Here is a 25,819-nt window from a genome sequence, read left to right as displayed (position 1 = left end):
CTGGTACAGTAGAGTCTCACTTATCCAAGACTCGCTTATCCAAGATTCTGGATTATCCAAGGCATTTTTTGTAGTCAATGTTTTCAATATATCGTGATATTTTGGTGCTAAATTCGTAAATACAGTAATTGCAACATAACATTACTGCGTATTGAACTACTTTTTCTGTCAAATTTGTCGTATAGCATGATGTTTTGGTGCTTAATTTCTAAAATCATAACCTAATTTGATGTTTAATAGGCTTTGCCCAGCTCATTTTATGTTTTTATTGCTGTGTTTTTCATGTGTTTTATAATGATCGTGATTTTTATGCCTTTTATATTTACTTGTGTGTTTTTGTAAAACCGTATACTGTATGCTGGTTTTATATCTGTAAGCCGCCCGAGTCCCTCTGGGGAGATGGAGGCGGGGTACAAAAATAAAATTATTATTATTATTCTTAATCCCTCCTTTTTATCCAAGATATTCGCTTATCCAAGGTTCTGCCGGCCCGTTTAGCTTGGATAAGTGAGACTCTACTGTATATAATATATTGTATATACATATGATATTGCTGATAATATTACAATGTAATACAATATTATACTACTAATAATACAATATAATAATATTAATTATAAATTATATATTAAATGTAATATTACTAATAATATTACCATATAATGATACAGTACAATATACAGTAGAGTCTCACTTATCCAACATAAACGGGCCGGCAGAACGTTGGATAAGTGAATATGTTGGATAATAAGGAGAGATTAAGGAGAAGCCTGTTAAACATCAAATTAGGTTACGATTTTATAAATTAAGTACCAAAACATCATGTTATACAACAAATTTGGCAGAAAAAGTATTCAATATGTAGTAATGCTATGTAGTAATTACTGTATTTACGAATTTAGCACCAAAATATCACGATGTATTGAAAACATTGACTACAAAAATGCGTTGGATAATCCAGAACGTTGGATAAGCGAATGTTGGATAAGTGAGACTCTACTGTAGTAATTTAATGCTTATATTGTGCTATTCTAATAATATAATTTGTAAGCCGGAGAAGGGCGGGATATAAACGTAGTAAATAAATAACAATAAATAGGTTAATTCAGTCTGCCAACTTGCCATAGCCTCATATATATTATATGTAATATTACTAATAATATTACAGTATAGTGATAATAGTACAACATAATATAATATAATAATAATAATAATAATATATTGTATGTTCATTTGATTTGTAAGCCGCTCTGAGTCCCCTTCGGGGTGAGAAGAGCGGGATATAAATGTAGTAAATAAATAAATAATAAAATAAATATTATTGTTTGGGAGGGAGAATAACAACTTTGACCTTTTCTTTGTATTTTTTTTTCCATCGCTAGGGAAGCACGTGAGGGTGAAAGAGAAGGAGCGTGAGCACGAACGTAGGAAAAGGCACCGCGAAGAGCAGGATAAGGCCCGCCGCGAATGGGAGAGGCAGAAAAGGAGAGAGATGGCCAGGGAGCATTCGCGGAGAGAGAGGTAAAGAAATCCCTAATTTCCTTCCCAGAAAAAATTTAAAAAACAACTTCCAAGAGCCTTTTACCTTGGCAAACCATGCTCAATTGAAACCATGGTTCAATACATTGGTTTTCAACCTGATATTTTGGCTTTCAACTCCCAGAAATCCTAACAGCTGGGATTTCTGGGAGTTGTAGTCCAAACACCTGAGGACCCATAGGTTGAGACCCACTGGTTTAATGGAACCAAAACAGCAGCATTAATTATTACCACCCTATAATTCAATGACAGACCAGTTATCAGTCTCGAAATGCGCCAATTGTGTATTTATATGTATACTTTTATTTATTTATTATTTATTTATATCCCACCCTTCTCACCCGAAGGGTCTCAGGGCGGCTTACAACAATGGCAGTACAGTAGAGTCTCACTTATCCAACATTCACTTATCCAACATTCTGGATTATCCAACGCATTTTTATATGTATTTTTATCCTTTACAATTTTATCTTGTAAATCGCCTAGAGCATCGTGGATGGAGGGCGATTAATAAGTAATTAGATGATGATGATGATGATGATGATGATTTTTGTAGTCAATGTTTTCAATACACTGTAATATTTGGGTGCTAAATTCGTAAATACAGTAATTACTGCGTAGCATTACTGCGTATTGAACTACTTTTTCTGCCAAATTTGTTGTTAAACATGATGTTTTGGTGCTTAATTTGTAAAATCATAACCTAATTTGATGTCTAATAGGCTTCTCCTTAATCTCTCATTATCCAACATTATCCAACGTTCTGCCGGCCCATTTATGTTGGATAAGTGAGACTCTACTGTAATTCGATGCCTACACAAGATCAAAATTACAGTGTCTGTAATATTTTTATATTGTGTTTTATTGTAAACCGCCCTGGGTCCCCAATGGGTGAGAAAGGCGGAATATAAGTATTGTAATAAATAAATAAGTTTATTTGTTTGTTTGTGTGTTTCCTCCCTGAAAAGAAGGAGACAAAGGGCTGTGCACTTGGACCAAACATTCATTCATATGGTTGCTTATCAAACTAGGTCATCCAATTATTATTATTATTATTATTATTTTATTATGACACAGCAAACAAGATAGATATGCTGGATTTCGTATCACAAAATCACAAGTCGAACACTTCCCAAGCGTTTAGTACTATGTGATGTATTTTCGGATGATGCGTGCAGATCCCAGTAGGGTGGCCTTTTGCAGTTGACAGATCGTAATTTTGTCAATGTCTATTGTTTCCAAATGCCGGCTGAGATCTTTTGGCACGGCACCCAGTGCCAAATAATATTTATTATTTATAAAAATAATTATTATTATTTGAAACACAACAAGATGAGTCCACAGCAGACACTCTGCTAGCTGTTGTACTGGATTATTATTATTAATACTATTATTATTATTATTATTATTATTATTATTATTATTATTATTATTATTATTATGACACAGCAAACAAGATAGACATGCTGGATTTCATATCACAAAATCACAAGTCGAACACTTCCCAAGTGTTATTATTATTATTATTATTATTATTCCATTATGTCATTTTTAAATTGGTTTTTATTGTTACTGTATTGCATTTGTATTGGTGTCTGATTTTATTGTGTTTTTATTACTTGAAGATGCTATTTTATCTGTTTTACTGTTTATTGTCTTTGGTCTTTGCCCCGTGTTAGCTGGTCCAAATCCCCTTGGGGAGATGGAGGCGGGATAGAAAAATAAAGTTATTATTATTATTATTATTATTATTATATAATATTATATAATATTATATATTATTATTATATAATATTATATTATATATTATTATTATATAATATTATTATATTAATGTCAAAATGTTACGGCTGAGAATGTACGCCCATAACTCTTTCCAAGCTGGGTTGCTGTGAGCTTCCCAGGCTGTATGGCCATGTTCCAGAAGCATTCTCTCCTGACCTTTCTCCTGCATCTATGGCAGGGGTTGTGTGGTCTGTTTATATGTGGGGTTTATATATCTCTGGAATAATGTCCAGGGTGGGAGAAAGAACTCTTGTCTGTTGGAGGAAGGTGTGAATGTCGCCATTGGCCACCTTGATTAGCATTGAATGGTGTTGTAGCTTCAAGGTCTGGCTGCTTACTGCCTGGGGGAATCCTTTGCTGCTTGTCAACCGTATTGAAAAGCACAAAAAAAAAGGTCGAAACCTAACACAGCCCTTTTAGACCACGACCCGTTTGTCTTCTGTCAACAGGGACGAGCAAAGTCTCGCTGCAGAAAACCCGGGTTTGGTCACAAATCCCTTGAAGCAGCGGATTCGCAGCCCGAACAATAAGTAAATAGATAAAATGCCACGTGTGCCGAAATATCACATGCTCGATATCGCAAAACAGACCGATACTTTCAAAACGAGTAACCCAGGCCAATGAAAACCTCCCTAGGGATCGCCTGGAGCAGCTTGAGCGGAAACGGGAGCGAGAGAGGAAAATGAGGGAGCAGCAGAAAGAGCAGCGGGAAATAAAGGAACGGGAGAGGCGAGCGGAGGAGAGGCGGAAGGAGCGGGAAGCCAGGCGAGAGAGTAAGTGGCCGCGGGCAGAACGGGGTTGATGGGGGCCTTCTCTTAGTGAGTAACTAACATGTGTTCCTTCTGTTGCCCATGTGTTGGAGGGCCTTGTTGTCTGCCTACTTTCTCCCTTCTCCAGCTCTAAGGAATGCCCACTCCCTCCCTTCTCTAGCTCTGAGAAAGGCCCACTCCCTCCCTTCTCTAGCTCTGAGAAAGACCTACTTTCTCCTTTCTCCAGCTGAAGAAGACCTACTTCCTCCGTTCTCCAGCTCTGAGAACGGCCTACTTCCTCCCTTCTTCAGATCTGAGAAACACCTATTTTCTCCCTTCTCCAGCTCTGAGTACAACCTATTTTCTCCCTTCTCCAGCTCTGAGAAAGGTCTACTTCCTCCCTTCTCCAGCTCTGAGTACGACCTATTTTCTTCCTTCACCAGATCTGAGAAAGGCCTACTTCCTCCCTTCTCCAGCTCTGAGTACGACCTACTTCCTCCTTTCTCCAGCTCTGAGAATGGTCTATTTCCTCCCTTCTCCAGATCTGAGAAAGGCTTACTTCCTCCCTTCTCCAGCTCTGAGTACGACCTACTTCCTCCTTTCTCCAGCTCTGAGAATGGTCTACTTCCTCCCTTCTCCAGATCTGGGAAAGGCCTACTTCCTCCCTTCTCCAGCTCTGAGTACGACCTACTTTCTCCTTTCTCCAGCTCTGAGAATGGCCTACTTTCTCCCTTCTCCAGATCTGAAAAAGACCTACTTCCTCCCTTCTCCAGCTCTGAGTACGACCTACTTCCTCCCTTCTCCAGCTCTGAGTACGACCTATTTTCTCCCTTCTCCAGCTCTGAGAAAGGTCTACTTCCTCCCTTCTCCAGCTCTGAGTACGACCTACTTCCTCCTTTCTCCAGCTCTGAGAATGGTCTACTTCCTCCCTTCTCCAGATCTGGGAAAGGCCTACTTCCTCCCTTCTCCAGCTCTGAGTACGACCTACTTTCTCCTTTCTCCAGCTCTGAGAATGGCCTACTTTCTCCTCCAGATCTGAAAAAGACCTACTTCCTCCCTTCTCCAGCTCTGAGTACGACCTACTTCCTCCCTTCTCCAGCTCTGAGTATGACCTATTTTCTCCCTTCTCCAGCTCTGAGAAAGGTCTACTTCCTCCCTTCTCCAGCTCTGAGTACGACCTACTTCCTCCTTTCTCCAGCTCTGAGAATGGTCTACTTCCTCCCTTCTCCAGATCTGGGAAAGGCCTACTTCCTCCCTTCTCCAGCTCTGAGTACGACCTACTTTCTCCTTTCTCCAGCTCTGAGAATGGCCTACTTTCTCCTCCAGATCTGAAAAAGACCTACTTCCTCCCTTCTCCAGCTCTGAGTACGACCTACTTCCTCCCTTCTCCAGCTCTGAGTATGACCTATTTTCTCCCTTCTCCAGCTCTGAGATCCTTCTCCAGATGGACAAACGTTAACATTGCAGTAGATCAATCAACAATAAATCAACAATAGATATAAAATAATTATGCAAGCATTGTATGATACATTATACATCTGCTATGTGATAAAAGTAATTATTGTATGAAAAAAATTTAAATTCAGTGAAAACTATTTTAAAAAAAAGTCAAAGCAGCTCACAAAGTCAACCTCGTTGTGCCTCCTAGTTTCGGCGCATCACCGAACGATGAGAGAAGAATACGGGGAGAAGATCCGGATCTGGAGCCGCAGCCCTTTGAGGCAACAGCGGGAGAAGCTGGAGCAGGGAGAGATCCGGAAGACAGGTAGCGTTGACGTGACATTATTATATTATCCCATCTTTTATGATGACCTTCCCCACCATTCAGTATGCTTATCTGTCAACTGGCTCTTCTTCAAGTGGTCGTCTTTCTCTTCCGTTTCCTTTCACAGTGAAGGAGGAAAAGCCCGAAGAGCGGGACCCGCTTTCAGATCTGCAGGACATCAGCGAGAGCGAGAGGAAAACCAGCTCGGCTGAAACGTCATCAGGTCACTATCACTATCAGAAATTTTAAAAAAGGGAAAGTCAGCTTTTTCAGCAAATTCTGATTAGTAATGATTAGTAATGATTACTGATTTACTAATCATTACTAATCAGAATTTGCAAGGCCTCCTGCTGAACAGGCTGATTTTCCCTGTTTATTTTATTTTTTTTTAATTTGGAAGGTATTAACTACAATAGAGTCTCACTTATCCAACACTCGCTTATCCAACGTTCTGGTTTATCCAACGCATTTTTGTAGTCAATGCTTTCAATACATTGTGATATTTTGGTGCTAAATTCGTAAATACAGTAACTACAACATAGCATTACTGCGTATTGAACTACTTTTTCTGTCAACATCATGTTATACAACAAATTCGACAGAAGAAGTAGTTCAATACGCACTAATGTTATGTTGTAATTACTATATTTACAAATTTAGCACCAAAATATGATATACAGTAATACAGTCTCACTTATCCAACATTCACTTATCCAACGTTCTGGATTATCCAACGCATTTTTGTAGTCAATGTTTTCAATACATTGTGATATTTTGGTGCTAAATTCGTAAATACAGTAACTACAACATAGCATTACTGCGTATTGAACTACTTTTTCTGTCAACATCATGTTATACAACAAATTCGACAGAAAACGTAGTTCAATACGCACTAATGTTATGTTGTAATTACTGTATTTACAAATTTAGCACCAAAATATCATGATATACAGTAATACAGTCTCACTTATCCAACATTCACTTATCCAACGTTCTGGATTATCCAACGCATTTTTGTAGTCAATGTTTTCAATACATTGTGATATTTTGGTGCTAAATTCGTAAATACAGTAACTACAACATAGCATTACTGCGTATTGAACTACTTTTTCTGTCAACATCATGTTATACAACAAATTCGACAGAAGAAGTAGTTCAATACGCACTAATGTTATGTTGTAATTACTGTATTTACAAATTTAGCACCAAAATATCATGATATACAGTAATACAGTCTCACTTATCCAACATTCACTTATCCAACGTTCTGGATTATCCAACACATTTTTGTAGTCAATGTTTTCAATACATTGTGATATCTTGGTGCTAAATTCGTAAATACAGTAACTACAACATAGCATTACTGCGGATTGAACTACTTTTTCTGTCAACATCATGTTATACAACAAATTCGACAGAAAAAGTAGTTCAATACGCACTAATGTTATGTTGTAATTACTGTATTTACAAATTTAGCACCAAAATATCATGATATACAATAATACAGTCTCACTTATCCAACATTCACTTATCCAACGTTCTGGTTTATTCAACGCATTTTTGTAGTCAATGTTTTCAATACATTGTGATATTTTGGTGCTAAATTCGTAAATACAGTAACTACAACATAGCATTACTGCGTATTGAACTACTTTTTCTGTCAACATCATGTTATACAACAAATTCGACAGAAAAAGTAGTTCAATACGCACTAATGTTATGTTGTAATTACTGTATTTACAAATTTAGCACCAAAATATCATGATATACAGTAATACAGTCTCACTTATCCAACATTCACTTATCCAACGTTCTGGATTATCCAACGCATTTTTGTAGTCAATGTTTTCAATACATTGTGATATTTTGGTGCTAAATTCGTAAATACAGTAATTACAACATAGCATTACCGCATATTGAACTACTTTTTCTGTCAAATTTGTTGTATAACATGATGTTTTGGTGGTTAATTTGTAAAATCATAATCTAATAATAATCCCTCCTTATTATCCAACATATTCGCTTATCCAACGTTCTGCCGGCCCGTTTATGTTGGACAAGTGAGACTCTACTGTATAGTGAGCACTACAGTTATTGAAAGCAGAAATGGTTATATTGCAAGACCCAAGGCATAGTTATACTGTTTATGATTTCCGTTTAAGAAGGGCAAAACCTACCTTGAGAAGAGAAAGAATTACAAATTTGAGGGTAAAAGATATGCATATTCAAATCGTTAGTATTCATGCTGCTTCAACTTTTCTATCTCACCAGAGAATTTACCTGTCTGTTTTTACAATGAGAAGAATAACAACCATTATTATTATGTCTATATAAATGTTTGAGCCAGCCCCACATCAGTCACACATTATTGTTATTATTATTATTATTACTTTCAGTGATTTTTCCTTTCTTCAATGCCACTGTCGAACATTTGTCCAAACCAAACTCCATGCTGATATCAGTGCTAAAAATTTGGACAGTGTTAGTCAGAGACTGGATTTCAGTTTCCGTTTTCCCATACAGCTTCAGGTCATCCATGTACATCAGATGCGAAATTTTGTGAGATTTCTTAGATGTTTGATAACCGAGATTTGTTTTTTGTAAGATTGTTGACAGAGGGATCATGGCAATAATGAAAAGCAGAGGGGACAATGAGTCTCCCTGGAAAATTCCTCTCCTGATGTTGACAAGTCCATAGCTTTCATTTCCAACAAACAGTTCAGTATTCCAGTGCTCCATCATGTTTTCAATAAAAGTGCCAACGTTTTTACTAATCCCGATGGCGTCCAGGCACTTGATGATCCAGCTGTGTGGGAGTGAGTCAAAGGCCTTTTTGCAGTCAATCCACGTCATGTGAAGATTAGCTTTTCGGCTTTTACAGTTCTCCAGAATCATTTTGTCAATCAATAACTGGTCTTTTGTGCCCCTGCTTTTCCGTTTGTTGCCTTTCTGTTCATCTGGCAAGATGTTTTTTTCTTCAAGATAGTCTTGAATTTTGTCAACTATGATGCCAGTCAGTAGTTTAAACATAGTGGGCAGACATGTTATTGGCCTGTAATTTCCTGGTGCTGCTCCTTTTGCTGGTTCCTTTTGTATCAGATATGCTCTTCCAGTTGTTAGCCATTCACTGATACTTATTATTATTATTATTATTATTATTATTGTATCATCCTGGTGCAGGGGAGTCAGGCTCCGGCTCAGAAGAGGAGGAGGAGGAAGAAGAGGAAGAGGAGGAGGAGTCCAGTAGCGAAGAATCTGAAGAGGAGGAGGAAGAGGAGGAAGAGGAAGACGAGGAGACGGGAAGCAACTCCGAAGAAGTGTCTGAGCAGTCGGCTGGTAAGTCATCAGTCCTGACTTCTTGTTACTTTCTTGTGTCATGAACCAAGATATCATCAACACTCATATAACTGCAATTGGCACCCATAGCAAAAGGTTATAACTTTGTTGTGGTTCAGAACAGCATTAAGTCACCCTGCATTAATATGTGTGGGTTAGCTTTTGGGTTTTGTTTCAGAAAAGTCTTTCTTTTTGCTTTTTTTTTTGCAATATACTTTTTATTTATTTCTTAAAGATAGGGATACATCGAAAGTTGGGGAACAAACTAGATAGTGGAGAATAGTAGGAAAAGAGAGTAAGTGAAAGAGGGACAGAGAGAAAAAAATAACAATAGGATAAAAAACACACACACATATATACAGTAGAGTCTCACTTATCCAAGACTTGCTTATCCAACCTTCTGGATTATCCAACACATTTTTGTAGTCAATGTTTTCAATACATTGTGATATTTTGGTGCTAAATTCATAAATACAGTAATTACTACATAGCATTCCTGTGTATTGTAGTACTTTTTCTGCCAAATTTGTTGTCTAACATGATGTTTTGGTGCTTCATTTGTAAAATCATAATCTAATTTGATGATTAATAGGCTTTTCCTTAATCCCTCCTTATTATCCAAGATATTCGCTTATCCAACATTCTGCCAGCCCGTTTATGTTGGATAAGTGAGACTCTACTGTGTATGTGTGTGTGTGTGTGTGTGTGTGTGTGTGTGTATATATATATATATATATATGTGTGCAATAAGAGAAAGAGAAAAAATAAAAATTGGGGGAGTGGTGTTTTGACTTCCCATCCATGCTTCGAAGACTTTTCTTTCATTTTCTTCGACAGTTTCTTTCATTTATTCTAGCCTCCATCTTTTTATTTCTTTTTATATGCAAGCCAGATCTATCATGAAGTTCATTCTTCTTTCTCTTAAGAAGTTTACGACTTTTGTCCAATCTCTTTTATTCTTCCCTTCTCTTATCTTGTGTGTCAGTATATCCATGTGCATAATATCTATTATTGTAATCAGCCAATTTTCAACATTTGAGACTTCTTCCTTTTTTCCATATTCTTGCTAAAGTCAACTTTGTTGTGGTTCAGAACGGCATTAAGTCACCCTGCGTTAATATGTGTGGGTTAGCTTTTGGGTTTCGTTTCAGAAAAGTCTGTCTTTTTGCTTTCTAGAAGAGGTGAGCGAAGATGAAATGAGCGAAGAGGAGGAAAGGGAGAACGGAGACCACATCCCAGTTGGTAAGATAACAAATGCGGGGCTTGTTTTTGTATATATCTGTGGAGTAATGGCCAAGCTTGTCTGTTGGAGGCAAATGTGAACGTTGCAATTGGCCACCTTGATTAGCCTTGCAGCTTCACAGCCTGGCTGCTTCCTGCCCGGGAGAATCTTTTGTTGGCCCCAATGGTTTCTTCACAGATCTGCTGCAATTTCTTGTCTTATGTAGTTTTTCTGCTGATGTTGTTCTTAATTGGGTTGTGGTGAGTTTTCCGGGCTGTATGGCCATGTTCTAGAACAGGGGTCCCCAAACTAAGGCCCGGGGGCCGGATGCGGCCCTCGAAGGTCATTTACCTGGCCCCTGCCCTCAGTTTTATAATATAATATTTTTATATCAGTTTTAATAATATAATATATTTTATATACATATAATCTTGATAAAAATATTATAATGCTATACAATATAATACTAATAATAATACCATATAATAATATTAATTATATGTTATATATTACATATAATATTACAGTATAGTGGTATAGTTCAATCTAGTAATATATAATGCTAATATTGTGCTATTTTAATAATATAATATATTGTATGTACATACAGCTGCTCTGAGTCCCCTTCAGGGTGAGAAGGGTGGGATATAAATGTAGTAAATAAAGGTAGTAAATAAATAATTAATTTTAGGCTTAGGCTCACCCAAAGTCTGAAATGACTTGAAGGCACACAACAACAACAACAACAACAATCCTAATTAACCTGACTATCTCATTGGCCAGTAGCAGGCCCACACTTTCCATTGAAATCCTGATAGGTTTATGTTGGTTAAAATTGTTTTCATTTTTAAATATTGTATTGTTCTTTGTTATTGTTGTTTTGCACTACAAATAAGAAATATGCAGTGTGCATAGGAATTTGTTCGTATTTTTTTTCAAATGATCATTCGGCCCCGCAACAGTCTGAAGGATTGTGGACCGGCCCTCTGCTTAAAAAGTTTGGGGACCCCTGTTCTAGAAGCATTATCTCCTGACGTTTCGCCCACATCTATGGCAGGCATCCTCAGAGGTTGTGAGCTCTGTTGGGAACTAGTCAAGTGGGGTTACTTTTGTAACTTAATTTTGCAATACAAGCAGTTTTTAAAGCCCGTGACGCAATGTTGCTTAGCAGTTTGTTGTTACGGAAGACTCTAAACATACCGTATGTATATAAAAGTAGTTTCTAGGCCAGTGATGGCCAACCTATGACACGCGTGTCAGCACTGACACGCCTAGCCATTTTTGCTGACACGCTGCCGCATGCAGATTGATTGGATGACTATGTGGCCAAATTTGGTGTGATTTGGTCGAGTTGTTTTGTTGTTTACTCCATGGGAATTATGCACATTACATTTATACAGTAGAGTCATTTATCCAACACTCGCTTATCCAACGTTCTGGATTATCCAACGCATTTTGTAGTCAATGTTTTCAATACATTATGATATTTTGGTGCTAAATTCGTAAATACAGTAATTACAACATAACATTACTGCGTATTGAACTACTTTTTCTGTCAAATTTGTTGTATAACATGATGTTTTGGTGCTTACCGTATATACTCAAGTATAAGCCGACCCAAATATAAGCCGAGGCACCTAATTTTACCACAAAAAAACTGGGAAAACATTGACTCCAGTATAAGTCGAGGGTGGGAAATTTCAGAAATAAAAATAGATACCAATAAAATTACATTAATTGAGGCCTCAGTAGTTTAAGTGTTTTTGAATCTTTAAATCAAATTGTAATTTAAGATATGACTGTTCAACTCTGATTAAATCATTATTTTCTTCTTCAATGTAAATGTGCTTATGCATCCTTTTAATAATAATAGAGTAAAATAATCAATGCAATAATAATAATAATAGAGTGAAATTATAAATGTATTATTATTAATAATAATAAAATAGAGTAAAATCAATGTAATAGTAGCAACAATAATAGAGAAAAATAATAAATGTAATAATACCAATAATAATAGAGAAAAATAATAAATGTACCATATATTATTGAGTATAAGCTGACCCCAAATATAAGCCAACCAGGACCCTCACCCGAATATAAGCCGAGGGGGGCTTTTTCAGTCTTAAAAAAAGGGCTGGAAAACTAGGATTATACTCAAGTATATACAGTAATTTGTAAAATCATAATCTAATTTGATGTTTAATGGACTTTTCCTTAATCCCTCCTTATTATCCAACATATTCGCTTATCCAACGTTCTGCTGGCCCATTGATGTTGGATAAGTGAGACTCTACTGTATGTATGTATGTGTGTGTATAAATATAATATCATTCTTTTATTCTATTATTATTGTAGTATATTCTCATAGCAGGGTACAAAAATAAAATTGTTGTTATTATTATTATTATTTGATTTATGTTCACGCTTTGAACCCCCAAAGCGGCTGCCGGCTTCCACAATGTGATTCTGATGTTTGAAGTTACAGAGTCGAGGTTCGACCGGGATTCTGCCGGGAGCGAAGCCGAGGAGGAGGACCCCGGGGACGGGACCCCGCAGTCCAACGCCATGACGGAAGGCGATTATCTCCCCGAGTCGCCCATGTCGTCGCCAGTCGAGCTCAAGCAAGAGCTGCCCAAATACCTCCCTGCCCTTCAGGTGAGGAGAACCGTCATTGATCCCCATTTAAAATGATCCACAATGAGATCGACCATTGTTTTTCCGTATTTAATCCCAGGGTGGGTTTAAATGTGGCAGAGATCCATGTTGATATGTCACAACCTTTACTGATTGTCATGTTTAAATTTATTTTTTTTCTAATGCAGAATTTTTATTATAATGTGTATGTTACTGTCATTTTATACTTTTGATATTAATGAAGAAATTGTGTCATTGAATGTTTGCCATTTACTGTATATACTTGAGTATAAGCCTAGTTTTTCAGTCCTTTTTTAGGACTGAAAAAGCTCCCCTCGGCTTATACTCGAGTGAGGATCATGGCCGGCTTATACTTGAATATATAGGTATTCAGAGTTGGACAGTCTTATCTTTCACCTTAAATTACAGTTTTATATAAATACTAGCTGTGCCCGGCCACGCGTTGCTGTGGCAAAGTGGTGGTGGTATCAGTTAAAACTTGTTGTGGAATTTTTATTTGACGTTATTTGTATTTTTTTAAATTAATTTTACTGTCACTTATCTTTTTTATTTATTATATTTTATTATTTTGTTGTATTATTTTTAGTCATTTTGTTATAGTATTTTATTGTATTAATTATTTTAGTGTTTTTCATAATTTTTTATTGTATTATTTGTATTTATTTTTTTATCATTATTTTATTAACACTGGGCTGAGTGGGTTGCTAGGAGACCAAGTGGGCGGAGCTTAGCCTTGTAACTGGCAGCAATTGGATAAAAACTATTATTCCTCTCCCTCTAATTAGGAATTTATTTTTCTTTTCTTTTTGTTGTATCAACCTAGAGGCATGGATGAGGGGTTGTGATGTCAATTTTCGAGGTTGTGGGGTGTTTACTTTTGTTGTTTTGTCCGCTGCCGTGATGGCATCACTCTTTTATATATATAGATTCAAAAACATTTAACCTACTGATGCCTCAAATAATGCAATTTTATTAATATCTATTTTTTATTTTTGAAATTGACCCATAGCTGCTGCATTTCCCACCCTCGTCTTATACTCAGGTCAATAAGTTTTCCCAGTTTTTGAGGTAAAATTAGGTGCCTCGGCTTATATTCAGGTCGGCTTATACTCTAGTATATACAGTAATCCCAGGGTGGGTTTAAATGTGGCAGAGATCCATGTTTATATGTCACAACCTTTACTGATTATCATGTTTAAATTTTTTTTTCTAATGTGGAATTTTTATTATAATGTGTATGTTACTGTCATTTTATACTTTTGATATTAATGAAGAAATTGTGTCATTGAATGTTTATTTATTATTATTTTATTTTATTTACTATACTTTTACCCCGCCCTTCTCACCCCGGAGGGGACTCAGGGCGGCTTGACAATGTGGCAATAATTCAATGCCTTTAAAACAAAATACAAAGAAAGTAATTTAAAATACATATTAAAATACAATTAAAACCATTAACATGAATCATATAAATGGTATCAAATGCTAATTCTGCTCTAAACTTCTCTCCCTCTGCCCCTTCAAGTTTCTAAAAAGACTCTTCTTTTAATGGAGGTAGAAATTTGAGGGAAAAACTCATTCGGTACTTTAGATCTGTACGTAGTTGATGTTTAGTGCTTGTAGTAGAATGTTTTTATATTAAGATTATGTTATATTATATGTTTACCATTTATATGGATTTTAACTGCCCTGAATCCCTCTGGGGGGAGTGATCTAGAAATAAAGTTATTATTATTATTATTTTATTATGACACAGCAAACAAGATAGATATAGAATTATTATTATTATTTTATTTTATTGTATGACACAGCAAACAAGATAGATATGCTGGATTTCGTATCACAAAATCACAAGTCGAACACTTCCCAAGTGTCTAGGACTGCGTGATGTATTTATTATTATTATTATTATTATTATTATTATTATTATTATTATCATCATCATCATCATTATTATTATTATTTTATGACACAGCAAACAAGGTAGATATAGAATTATTATTTTTATTTTATTGTATGACACAGCAAACAAGATAGATATGCTGGATTTCGTATCACAAAATCCCAAGTCGAACACTTCCCAAGTGTCTAGGACTGTGTGATGTATTTTCGGATGATGCATGCAGATCCCAGCAGGGTGGCCTTTTGCAGTTGCCAGATCGTAATTTTGTCAATGTCTGTTGTTTCCAAATGCCGGCTGAGATCTTTTGGCACGGCACCCAGTGTGCCCATCACCACCGGGACCACCTGCACTGGTTTCTGCCAGAGTCTTTGAAGTTCATTATTATTATTATTATTATTACTATTATTATTTTCTCTTCTCTTTTCTAGGGGTGTCGCAGCGTGGAAGAGTTTCAGTGCCTGAATCGGATTGAGGAAGGAACGTACGGAGTTGTTTACAGAGCCAAAGACAAGAAAACAGGTTTATATCTTTATTGACTTGATTTTGGGAGGTGGTGTCTCTTTGCAGCGTTAGTTGAGAGGAAGCTTTGGTCTTCGAGGTGTCGTAGGACTAACAGGGTTGGGATTCTTTCCAGATGAGATTGTCGCCCTGAAGCGGCTGAAGATGGAGAAGGAGAAAGAAGGCTTCCCGATCACCTCCTTGAGGGAAATCAACACCATCTTGAAGGCTCAGCACCCAAACATCGTCACCGTCAGGGTAAGGTCACCACCGCTTACTCTCTGTGTTTACTTTTAACCCAGTTTGAAGGTTCTGCTTCATAGATTTGTTATAAGAGTTGGACAGTGTTCTCTGAATACTGGGATGTGCTTTTTACATGCTGGCGGTAGGACAACCCATAGGAAGCCCGTTTCCGAGAGATTTAGGCTCGCTCCTTTCTCATTTCCAGGAGATTGTAGTTGGAAGTAACATGGACAAAATCTACATCGTGATGAATTACGTGGAACACGACCTCAAGAGCCTAATGGAGACCATGAAGCAGCCGTTCTTACCAGGTTAGGAGGCTCCTCGTGTTCCCAAAGCCTTTTATGGATCAGAACGGCACAAGCGGGCTTTGACGTTTCCTACCGTGTTATGTGTTTCAGGTGAAGTGAAAACCCTGATGATCCAGCTCTTGCGGGGCGTCAAACACCTTCACGACAACTGGATCCTTCACCGGGATTTGAAAACCTCCAACTTGCTGTTGAGCCACGCTGGCATTTTGAAAGTGAGGCTCTGCTTTTATTTTTTCTAGACACAAAGCCCGCATTAGTCTACGTCAGGGGTCCCCAAACTAAGGCCCGGGGGCCGGATGCGGCCCTCCAAGGTCATTTACCTGGCCCCCCACCCTCATTTATAATATAATATTTTTATATCCGTTTTAATAATATAATATATTGTATATACATATAATATTGATAATATTATCATTTTATACAATACAATACTAACAATAATATATAATAATATTAATTATATGTTATATATTACATATAATATTACAGTATAGTATAGTTCAATATAGTATAATGCTAATATTGTGCTATGCTAATAATATAATATATTGTATGTACATACAGCTGCTCTGAGTTCCCTTCGGGGTGAGAAGGGAGGGATATAAATGTAGTAAATAAATAATGAATAAATAAATAATTTTGGACTTAGGCTTGCCCAAATCTGAAATGACTTGAAGACACACAACAACAACAACAACAACAACAATCCTAATTAACCTGACTATCTCATTGGCCAGAAGCAGGCCCACACTTCCTATTGAAATCCTGATAAGTTTATGTTGGTTAAAATTATTTTCATTTTTAAATATTGTATTGTTCTTTCATTGTTGTTGTTGTTTTGCACTACAAATAAGATATGTGCAGTGTGCATAGGAATTTGTTCGGGTTTTTTTCCCAAATGATAATTCGGCCCCTCAAGGATTGTGGACCGGCCCTCTGCTTTAAAAGTTTGAGGACCCCTGGTCTACGTAGTTGGCTTGGATTTTTTTAATTGTACAAAACGCATAAGGTTGTGGGTGAACTAATCTTGTTGTCTATCAAATAATAATAATAATAATAATAATAATAATAATTGTGATACAAAATATGAAATCCAGCATATCTATCTTGTTTGCTGTGTCATAATAAAATAATCACAGTATAATAATAATAATAATAATAATAATAATAATAATACATCACACAGTCCTAGACACTTGGGAAGTGTTCGACTTGTGATTTTGTGATACGAAATCCAGCATATCTATCTTGTTTGCTGTGTCATAAAATATAATAATAATAATAATAATAATAGTGTTCGACTTGTGATTTTGTGCTACGAAATCCAGCATATCTATCTTGTTTGCTGTGTCATAAAATATAATAATAATAATAATAGTGTTCGACTTGTGATTTTGTGCTACGAAATCCAGCATATCTATCTTGTTTGCTGTGTCATAATAAAATAATAATACTAATAATAAAGGAGTAAGTATGTGACCCTCAGATGATGATGATAATATAATAATAATTTGAGTAACAAGGGAATAAGTATGTGAGCCTCTAATAATAATAATAGTATGTGAGCGTCAGATGATGATATAATAATAATAAGTAAGAAGAGGGTTAGTCTGTGAGCCAATAATAATAATAATAATAATAATAATAATAATAATAATAATAATAATAATGGAGTAAGTATGTGAGCCTCAGATTATGATGATTATAATAATAATAATATTCTCTTCTTACTCAAATTATTATTATTATAAGTGCAAACCAATAATAATAATAATAATAATAATAATAATGGAGTAAGTATGTGAGCCTAAGATGATGATGAGGATGATAATAATAAGAGTAAGAGGGGAATAAATATGTGAACCTATAATAATGATAATACTGTAATAATAATTACAATAATTTGAGTAAGAAGGAAGTAAGTATCTGAGCCTGAGATGATGATGATGATGATGATGATGATGATAATAATAATAATAGTGTTCGACTTGTGATTTTGTGATATGAAATCCAGCATATCTATCTTGCTTGCTGTGTCATAAAATATAATAATAATAATAATAGTGTTCGACTTGTGATTTTGTGATATGAAATCCAGCATATCTATCTTGTTTGCTGTGTCATACAATGTCGTTGTGTCAATAATAATAATAATAATAGTTGTTCTTCATTTCAGGTAGGAGACTTTGGCCTGGCCCGTGAATACGGGTCTCCTCTGAAGCCATACACTCCTGTTGTGGTGACGTTATGGTACAGGGCACCGGAATTGCTGCTTGGAGCCAAGGTATAGACTTCCCTTCATACTTTTGGCAGAAGGGGGTCGAACTGGATGGCTATCTGTCGGGAATGCTTTGTTTGTGTAACAAAAGTTGGTCGAACTGGATGGCCATCTGTCAGGAGTGCTTTCTTTGTGAGGCAGAAGAGGGTTGGACTGGATGGCCATCAGTTGGGAGTGCTTTGTGTGGCAGAAGAGGGTTGGACTGGATGGCCATTGTCGGGAGTGCTTTGTTTGTATAGCAGAAGGGGGTTGGATTGGATGGCTATCTGTCAGGAGTGCTTTGTTTGTGTAATGGCAGAAGGGGGTCAGACTGGATGGCCATCTGTTGGGAGTGCTTTGTTTGTGTGATGGCAGAGGGGGGGTCGGACTGGGTGGCTATCTGTCAGGAGTGCTTTGTTTGTGTGATGGCAGAGGGGGGGTCGGACTGGGTGGCTATCTGTCAGGAGTGCTTTGTTTGTGTGGCAGAAGAGGATCAGACTGGATGGCTATCTGTCAGGATAGCTTTGTTTGTGTAGCAGAAGCGGGTCGGACTGGGTGGCCATCTGTTTGTTTGTTTATTTATTTAATATATTGATATCCCACCCTTCTCACCCCGAAGGAGACTCGGAGCAGCTTACAAATTAAATTTACGTGCAATATTATATTATTAGCATAGCACAATTCCGGACAATAAATTACTATATTGTACTATATCAATATATTGTAATATTATTAATAATATTACATGTAATATATAGTATATAATTAACATTATTATATTGTATTATTAGTGTTATATTGTATTACAAAATAATATTATTAATATTATATGCATATACAATATATTATAATATTATATATCACTAGCTGTGCCCGGCCACGCGTTGCTGTGGCTTAGTCTGGTGGTGTTGGTGAGAACTTGTTGAGGTAGTGGTGGTATTGAATGTCTGTTGTATGGTTGTCTTTATGTTTAGTATGCATTTGGTTGTTTTATGTGTTTTTAATGTAATTTTTTATCCTGTATTGTTGTTTTAATTGATATATTGCATTACTGTTTTATCTGTTTTATATTGTGATTGTATTACGTTGCTTATATTTTGTCCTTATGTTGTTTGGGCTTCTGCCCCATGTAAACCGCCCCGAGTCCCCATGGAGAGATGGTGGTGGGGTATAAATAAAGTATTATTATTATTATTATTATTATTATTATTATTATTATTATATATCTGTTGGGAATGCTTTGTTTGTGTGGCAAAAGGGGGTCAGACTGGGTGGCCATCTGTCAGGAGTGCTTTGTTTGTGTGATGGCAGAAGGGGGTCAGACTGGGTGGCCATCTGTCAGGAGTGCTTTGTTTGTGTGATGGCAGAAGGGGGTCGGACTGGGTGGCCATCTGTCAGGAGTGCTTTATTTGTGAGGCAGACGGGGGTCGGACTGGATGGCCATCTGTTGGGATTGCTTTGTTTGTGTGGCAGAAGTGGGTCGGACTGGGTGGCCATCTGTCAGGAGTGGTTTGTTTGTGAGGCAGAAGTGGGTCCAACTGGATGGCCTTCTGCCGGGAGTGCTTTGTTTGTGAGGCAGACGGGGGTTGGACTGGATAGTCACCTGTTGGGAGTGCTTTGTTTGTGTGGCAGACGGGGGTTGGACTGGATAGTCATCTGTTGGGAGTGCTTTGTTTGTGTGGCAGAAGGTGGTCGAACTGGATGGCCATCTGTCGGGAGCACTTTGTGTGGTGGCAGAAGGGGGTTGGATTGGGTAGCCTTCTGCCGGGAGTGCTTTGTTTGTGTGGCAGAAAAGGGTCAGACTGGATGGCCATTGTTGAGAGTGTCTTGCTTGTGTGGCAGAAGGGGGTTGGACTGGATGGCCTTTTGGGTCCCTTTAACAACATTAACAGCCACGTCTGTCTCTTCTTCCTTCCCAGGAATATTCCACAGCCATTGACATGTGGTCCGTGGGCTGTATATTCGGAGAGCTCTTGACCCAGAAGCCGCTGTTTCCGGGGAAGTCAGAAATCGACCAAATAAACAAAGTTTTCAAGGTAAGCCATTCATTGCTTCCGCGGCCTGAACCTTAGACCTTGGGCGTGAAAGGTATTGCGGCCTCGAGACTCCTCGGCACCCTTCGACGAACTAAAACAGGGCTAATATTTGAGGCACCCCATTGTATGTTGGCCAGTGATTTGGGAAGAGATGCTTAGCTATTTTAACACTGGCTTCCTTCTTTTTTTGTCGCAAAGGACCTGGGGACCCCCAGCGAGAAAATCTGGCCTGGATACAACGAACTGCCGGCCGTGAAGAAGATGACCTTCACGGAGTATCCGTACAACAACCTCCGCAAGCGCTTTGGGGCACTCCTCTCCGACCAAGGCTTCGATCTGATGAACAAGTGAGTAGCCGTTGTGTTGGAGCGCAAAGGCAGTTGATATTATTAGTAATGGTACATGTAATATATAGTATACAATTATAAATAGTGTATTATTATTGTATTCCATTATGATATAATAATATTTACAAGAAATTATATGTACAACAAATTACTGTATATACTCGAGTATAAGCCTAGTTTTTCAGCTCTTTTTTTGGACAGAAAAAAAAAACCTCCTCGGCTTATACTCAGGTGAGGGTCCTGGTGGGCTTATATTCAGGTCGGCTTATACTCAAGTACATATGGTATATTTATTATTTTTATCTATTATTATTGGTATTGTTACCTTTATTATTTTACTCTATTAATTATTATTTATACATTTATTTACTCTATTTTTATTATTATTAATACATTTATTATTTTACTCTTATCATTATTATTATTACATTTATTATTTTACTCTTATTGTTGTTACTTTGACATTTATTTTACTCTATTTATTATTACATTTATTATTTTACTGCATTTATTATTATTATTATTACATTTATTATTTCACTCTATGATTATTGAAAGGATACATAAGCACATTGACATTGAAGAAAAGGAAAATAATGGTTTAATCAGAGTTGAACAGTCATATCTTAAATTACAGTTTGATGTAAAGATTCAAAAACATTTATAGTACTTATGCCTCAATTAATGTAATTTTATTGGTATCTCGGCTTATACTGGAGTCAATGTTTTCCCAGTTTTTTTTCTGGTAAAATTAGGTGCCTCGGCTTATATTCAGGTCAGCTTATACTCGAGTATATACAGTATATTATTAGCATAAATATAAGTATTATATATTACTATATTGTACTATACCACCATAGTGCAATATTATTAGTAATGTTACATCGAATATATAATATACAATTATAATAGTGTATTATTATTATATTACATTATGATATAATAATAATATTTACAATAAATGCAATAAATTATACGTACAATAAATTATATTATTAGCATAAATATAAGCATTCTATATTGCTATATTGTACTATACTAGTACTATAATAGTGTATTATTATTATTATATTGTATTGCATTATGATATAATAATAATAATAACAATGATGATGATGATAGTTAGATGCTCAAACGCGGGCCGCTGCAGTCTCTTGACCCCGGATGCCGGATTTTTCAACAGGGCATGAAGCGGTGTATGAAATTTTATTAAGCGAACATTTTGCAAAACCGTCTTCGGCAATCTCTGATGCTCAGTCGGCCTTCCCTCCCGGAGGCTGCCTTACTGTTTTTTTCCAGTACAGCAAACACATCTTTAAACATGATTATTTTTTTCCCCTTATCAGATTGGAGACTTCAACCTATTCAAATACTCTGCAACCACAAACCAGAGTAAACTTTGGTCCACCCTGTCCTGGGTTCACACAGGCACACATGTTTCTAAGCCGTGTGTGTGTGTGTGTGTGTGTGTGTGTGTGTGTGTGTGTGTGTGTGTGTGTATATATATATATATATATATGATATATATGTGTGTGTATGTGTGTGTATATTAATTATATATTATATTTTACATGTAATATTACTAATAATATTACAATATATTGATACAGTAGAATATAGTAATTTATTACCAGGATTGTACTATGCTAAGATAATATTGTATGTAAATTTAATTTGTAAGCTGCTCTGAGTCCCCTTTGCGGTGAGAAGGGTGGCATATAAATGTAGCAAATAAATAATAAATAATATATGTAAAGGTAAAGGTTTCCCTGACGTTCAGTCCAGTCATGTCTGACTCTGGCGGTTGGTGCTTATCTCCATTTCTAAGCCGAAGAGCCGGCGTTGTCCGTAGACACCTCCAAGGTCATGTGGCTATAGGCATGACTGCATGGAGCGCCGTTACCTTCCTGCCGGAGCAGTACCTATTGATCTACTCACACTCTGGGGGTTGGTGCTCATCTCCATTTCTAAGCCGAAGAGCCGGCGTTGTCCGTAGACACCTCCAGGGTCATGTGGCTATAGGCATGACTGCATGGAGCGCCGTTACCTTCCTGCCGGAGCAGTACCTATTGATCTACTCACACTCTAGGGGTTGGTGCTCATCTCCATTTCTAAGCCGAAGAGCCGGCGTTGTCCGTAGACACCTCCAAGGTCATGTGGCCATTGGCATGACTGCATGGAGTGCCGTTACCTTCCTGCCGGAGCAGTACCTATTGATCTACTCACACTCTGGGGGTTGGTGCTCATCTCCATTTCTAAGTCTAAGAGCCGGTGTTGTCCATAGACACCTCCAAGGTCATGTGGCCATAGGCATGACTGCATGGAGCGCCGTTACCTTCCCGCTGGAGCGGTACCTATTGATCTACTCACATTTGCATGTTTTCGAATTGCTAAGTTGGCAGGAGCTGGAGCTAACAGCGGGCGCTCACTCCGCTCCCGGGATTTGAACCTGGGACCTTTTGGTCTGCAAGTTCAGCAGCTCAGCGCTTTAACGCACTTTGCCACCGGGGCTCCTTTGTGTGTATATATTAAATTAAAATATATTAATATATGTGTGTGTGTATGTATATATATATATATAAATATAAATTTTAAAAAAAACAGGTCTGGCTATCTATCAAATTCTCTTAACTCTCTGAAGCTGGCATCTTGTCTCTCTCCATGCTCACAGGAGAGATGTGGCTTAGAAAAATATGAGAAATAGGAGGAAATATAGACACAGAGAGGAAGATTAAGAGGACAATGGAGGATTAGCTTTCCTTGTCAATTAACTCAGTTCCTTGTCTCCTTGTTGAGGGCTACAAACTTGGTCAGGATGCGTTCCGAGCTCCAACGTTTTTGCTCCTTTCCAGATTCCTGACCTACTTCCCAGGCAGGAGGATCACCGCCGAGGACGGCTTGAAGCACGAGTATTTCCGGGAGACGCCGCTGCCCATCGACCCCTCCATGTTCCCCACGTGGCCGGCCAAAAGCGAGCAGCCCCGAGTCAAGCGGGGAACGAGCCCTCGGCCGCCGGAGGGGGGACTCGGATACAGCCAACTGGTCAGTGCATTCCTGTGTGGATGGATTAGGAATCAGCTGGTTTTCCCTGTAATAGGCAGTAAGAGCACCTCAAGCTTCAGAGAGCTTCTGTTCAAACATTTCAAAGCTTTCTGCTTGAGCGGTGATGGCACGATCATTAGCATAGATGAAACTCTCTGTCGCTTCTGGCAGTGGCTGGTCTGCGTTTTAGATGGATTAGGAATGAGCTGGTTTTCCCTGTAATAGGCAGTAAGAGCACCTAAAGCTTCAGAGAACTTTTATTCAATTATTTCCAAGCTCTCTGCTTGAGCGGTGATGGCACGATCGTCAGCACAGAAACTCTCTGTCACTTCTGGCAGAGGCTGGTCATTTGCGTAGATGTTGAACATGGATGGAGCAAGCACGCTCCCCTGAGGCAGGCCATTCTGCTTCTCTGACCCTCAGGAAGGAAGGATGGAAAGAAGGAAGGGAGAAGGAAAGGAAGGAAGGAAGGAAGGAAGGAAGGAAGGAAGGGAGAAGTAATGGAAGGAAAAAAGCAAAGGAAGGAATAAAGGGAAGGAAAGAAGGGAGAAGGAAAGAAAGGAAGGGAGGACAGAAGGAAGGAAGGATGGATGGAAGGAAGGAAGGGAGAAGGAAAAAAAGGAGGGAAGGAAGGATGGATGGAAAGAAGGGAGAAGAAAAGAAAGGAAGGAAAGAAGGAAGGGAGAAGGAAAGAAAGAAAGGAAAGAAGGACAGAAGGAAGGATGGATGGAAGGAAGGAAGGGAGAAGGAAAAAAAGGAAGGAATGAAGGGAAGGAAGGAAAGGGAAAGAAGGATGGATGGAAAGAAGGAAAAGACGGAAAGAATGAAGGGAAGGAAGGACAGAAGGAAGGAAGGGAGAAGGAAAGAAAGGAAGGAAGGAAGGAAGGACAGAAGGAAGGATGGATGGATGGAAGGAAGGGAGAAGGAAAGAAAGAAAGGAATGAAGGGAAGGAAGGAATAATGGAAGGAAGGGAGAAGGAAAGAAAGAAAGAAGGATGGAAGAATGGATGGATGGACGGAAGGAAGGAAGGAAGGATGGATGGAAGCTTTCTGCTTGAGCGGTGATGGCTCAATCGTCAGCATAGATTAAACTCTCTGACCCTTCTGGCAGGGTGCTAAAAAGTGCGACTATTATGCGATGAATCTACAATTTATATATATATATTTGAATAGTTATTTTGAAATGGTGAAATAAATTATTATTATTATATTTGAATAGAAATCATTCCGTGCTTTGTTCTGTGTTCCCGTAGGGCGACGACGACCTGAAAGATACCGGCTTCCACCTCACGACCACCAACCAAGGGGCATCGGCCGCAGGACCGGGCTTCAGCCTCAAGTTTTGAGCAAAAGGCCACTCGGCCGTCTTTGTTTTCCGCAAAGAGAGGACCGCTAAAGGCCAGCCGATGATGCTTTATTCTCCTCCCGAAGTGTTGGGAATGCGCTTCTCGGGCTCCCATTTCCAGGACTGGAATGAATCCGAACCCTTTTGCACAAAGCAGGACCTCCGAGGACGTTTCTGGATCCGTTTTCCTTTCTTTTGTTGTGAATATTTAAAGGCTAACCTTCCGGTTGGGGGGAGGTTTGTTTTGTTTGTACATTTGTAGAATAAAATCAAAAACAAATGGGATTTTATAATTGTTGGCCCCAGATAAGATTATTTCCCAGGCTTGACGGACCTTGATGTCGACATCTCTCTATGCTCTCAGGTACGATTTTTCATATTTCCTTCTCTTCTGGATAATTTGGATATTTTGTTGTCCAAGAAATAACTTTATTTGCCTCTGCTTTTCCAAGAAAACGTCGAAATCAAATATCAAAATGCTCTGGAAAATGTGACGAAACTGAGCAATATGGAAAAGGACAGCTACGTAGATTGGTAATGTATCTTCAAATCCTTTTTAAATCATTCCAGATTGGAAAATAATAATAATAATAATAATAATAATAATAAGCTTTATATACGTCTCAACATTGGGCAGAATTACAGTTGAGTTTAAGTGTGTATTATTTTTAATTAAGTACTTGGATTATATGTGTTGTCAAAGGCTGGAATTGGGGTTGCTGTGAGTTTTCCGGGCTGTCTGGTCGTGCTTCAGAAGCAGCATTATCTCCTGACATTTCTCCT

The 25,819-nt window shown here is 37.8% G+C and overlaps 1 protein-coding gene across 4 annotated transcripts in view; it reads left to right on the top strand.

Annotated features, from left to right (window-relative positions):
- Window positions 1-25,329, top strand: part of LOC100563505 (cyclin-dependent kinase 11B) — a 33,671-nt gene extending 8,342 nt beyond the window's left edge. Inside the window, exons 5-21 of one of the 4 annotated variants that reach the window (XM_062965692.1) lie at window positions 1,383-1,521; window positions 3,774-3,854; window positions 3,961-4,097; window positions 5,722-5,838; window positions 5,966-6,061; window positions 9,019-9,174; window positions 10,351-10,416; window positions 12,885-13,054; window positions 15,386-15,476; window positions 15,592-15,713; window positions 15,904-16,009; window positions 16,100-16,221; window positions 18,186-18,293; window positions 20,186-20,302; window positions 20,501-20,649; window positions 23,502-23,691; window positions 24,945-25,329. In XM_062965692.1, coding sequence (XP_062821762.1) covers window positions 1,383-1,521; window positions 3,774-3,854; window positions 3,961-4,097; window positions 5,722-5,838; window positions 5,966-6,061; window positions 9,019-9,174; window positions 10,351-10,416; window positions 12,885-13,054; window positions 15,386-15,476; window positions 15,592-15,713; window positions 15,904-16,009; window positions 16,100-16,221; window positions 18,186-18,293; window positions 20,186-20,302; window positions 20,501-20,649; window positions 23,502-23,691; window positions 24,945-25,037 — 2,060 coding nt within the window. In that variant the 3' untranslated portion in view covers window positions 25,038-25,329. Of the gene's footprint in view, window positions 1-1,382; window positions 1,522-3,773; window positions 3,855-3,960; window positions 4,098-5,721; window positions 5,839-5,965; window positions 6,062-9,018; window positions 9,175-10,350; window positions 10,417-12,878; window positions 13,055-15,385; window positions 15,477-15,591; window positions 15,714-15,903; window positions 16,010-16,099; window positions 16,222-18,185; window positions 18,294-20,185; window positions 20,303-20,500; window positions 20,650-23,501; window positions 23,692-24,944 lie in introns of all 4 variants that reach the window. The other 3 variants (XM_062965691.1, XM_062965694.1, XM_062965693.1) reach the window with 3 other exon arrangements.
- The last annotated feature ends 490 nt before the right edge of the window (window positions 25,330-25,819 follow it).

This window comes from Anolis carolinensis, unplaced genomic scaffold, assembly GCF_035594765.1.
Source record: "Anolis carolinensis isolate JA03-04 unplaced genomic scaffold, rAnoCar3.1.pri scaffold_15, whole genome shotgun sequence".
NCBI lineage: Eukaryota > Metazoa > Chordata > Lepidosauria > Squamata > Dactyloidae > Anolis > Anolis carolinensis.
The sequence above is the reverse complement of the archived record's forward strand: the minus strand, read 5'-3'. Positions and strand labels throughout refer to the sequence as shown.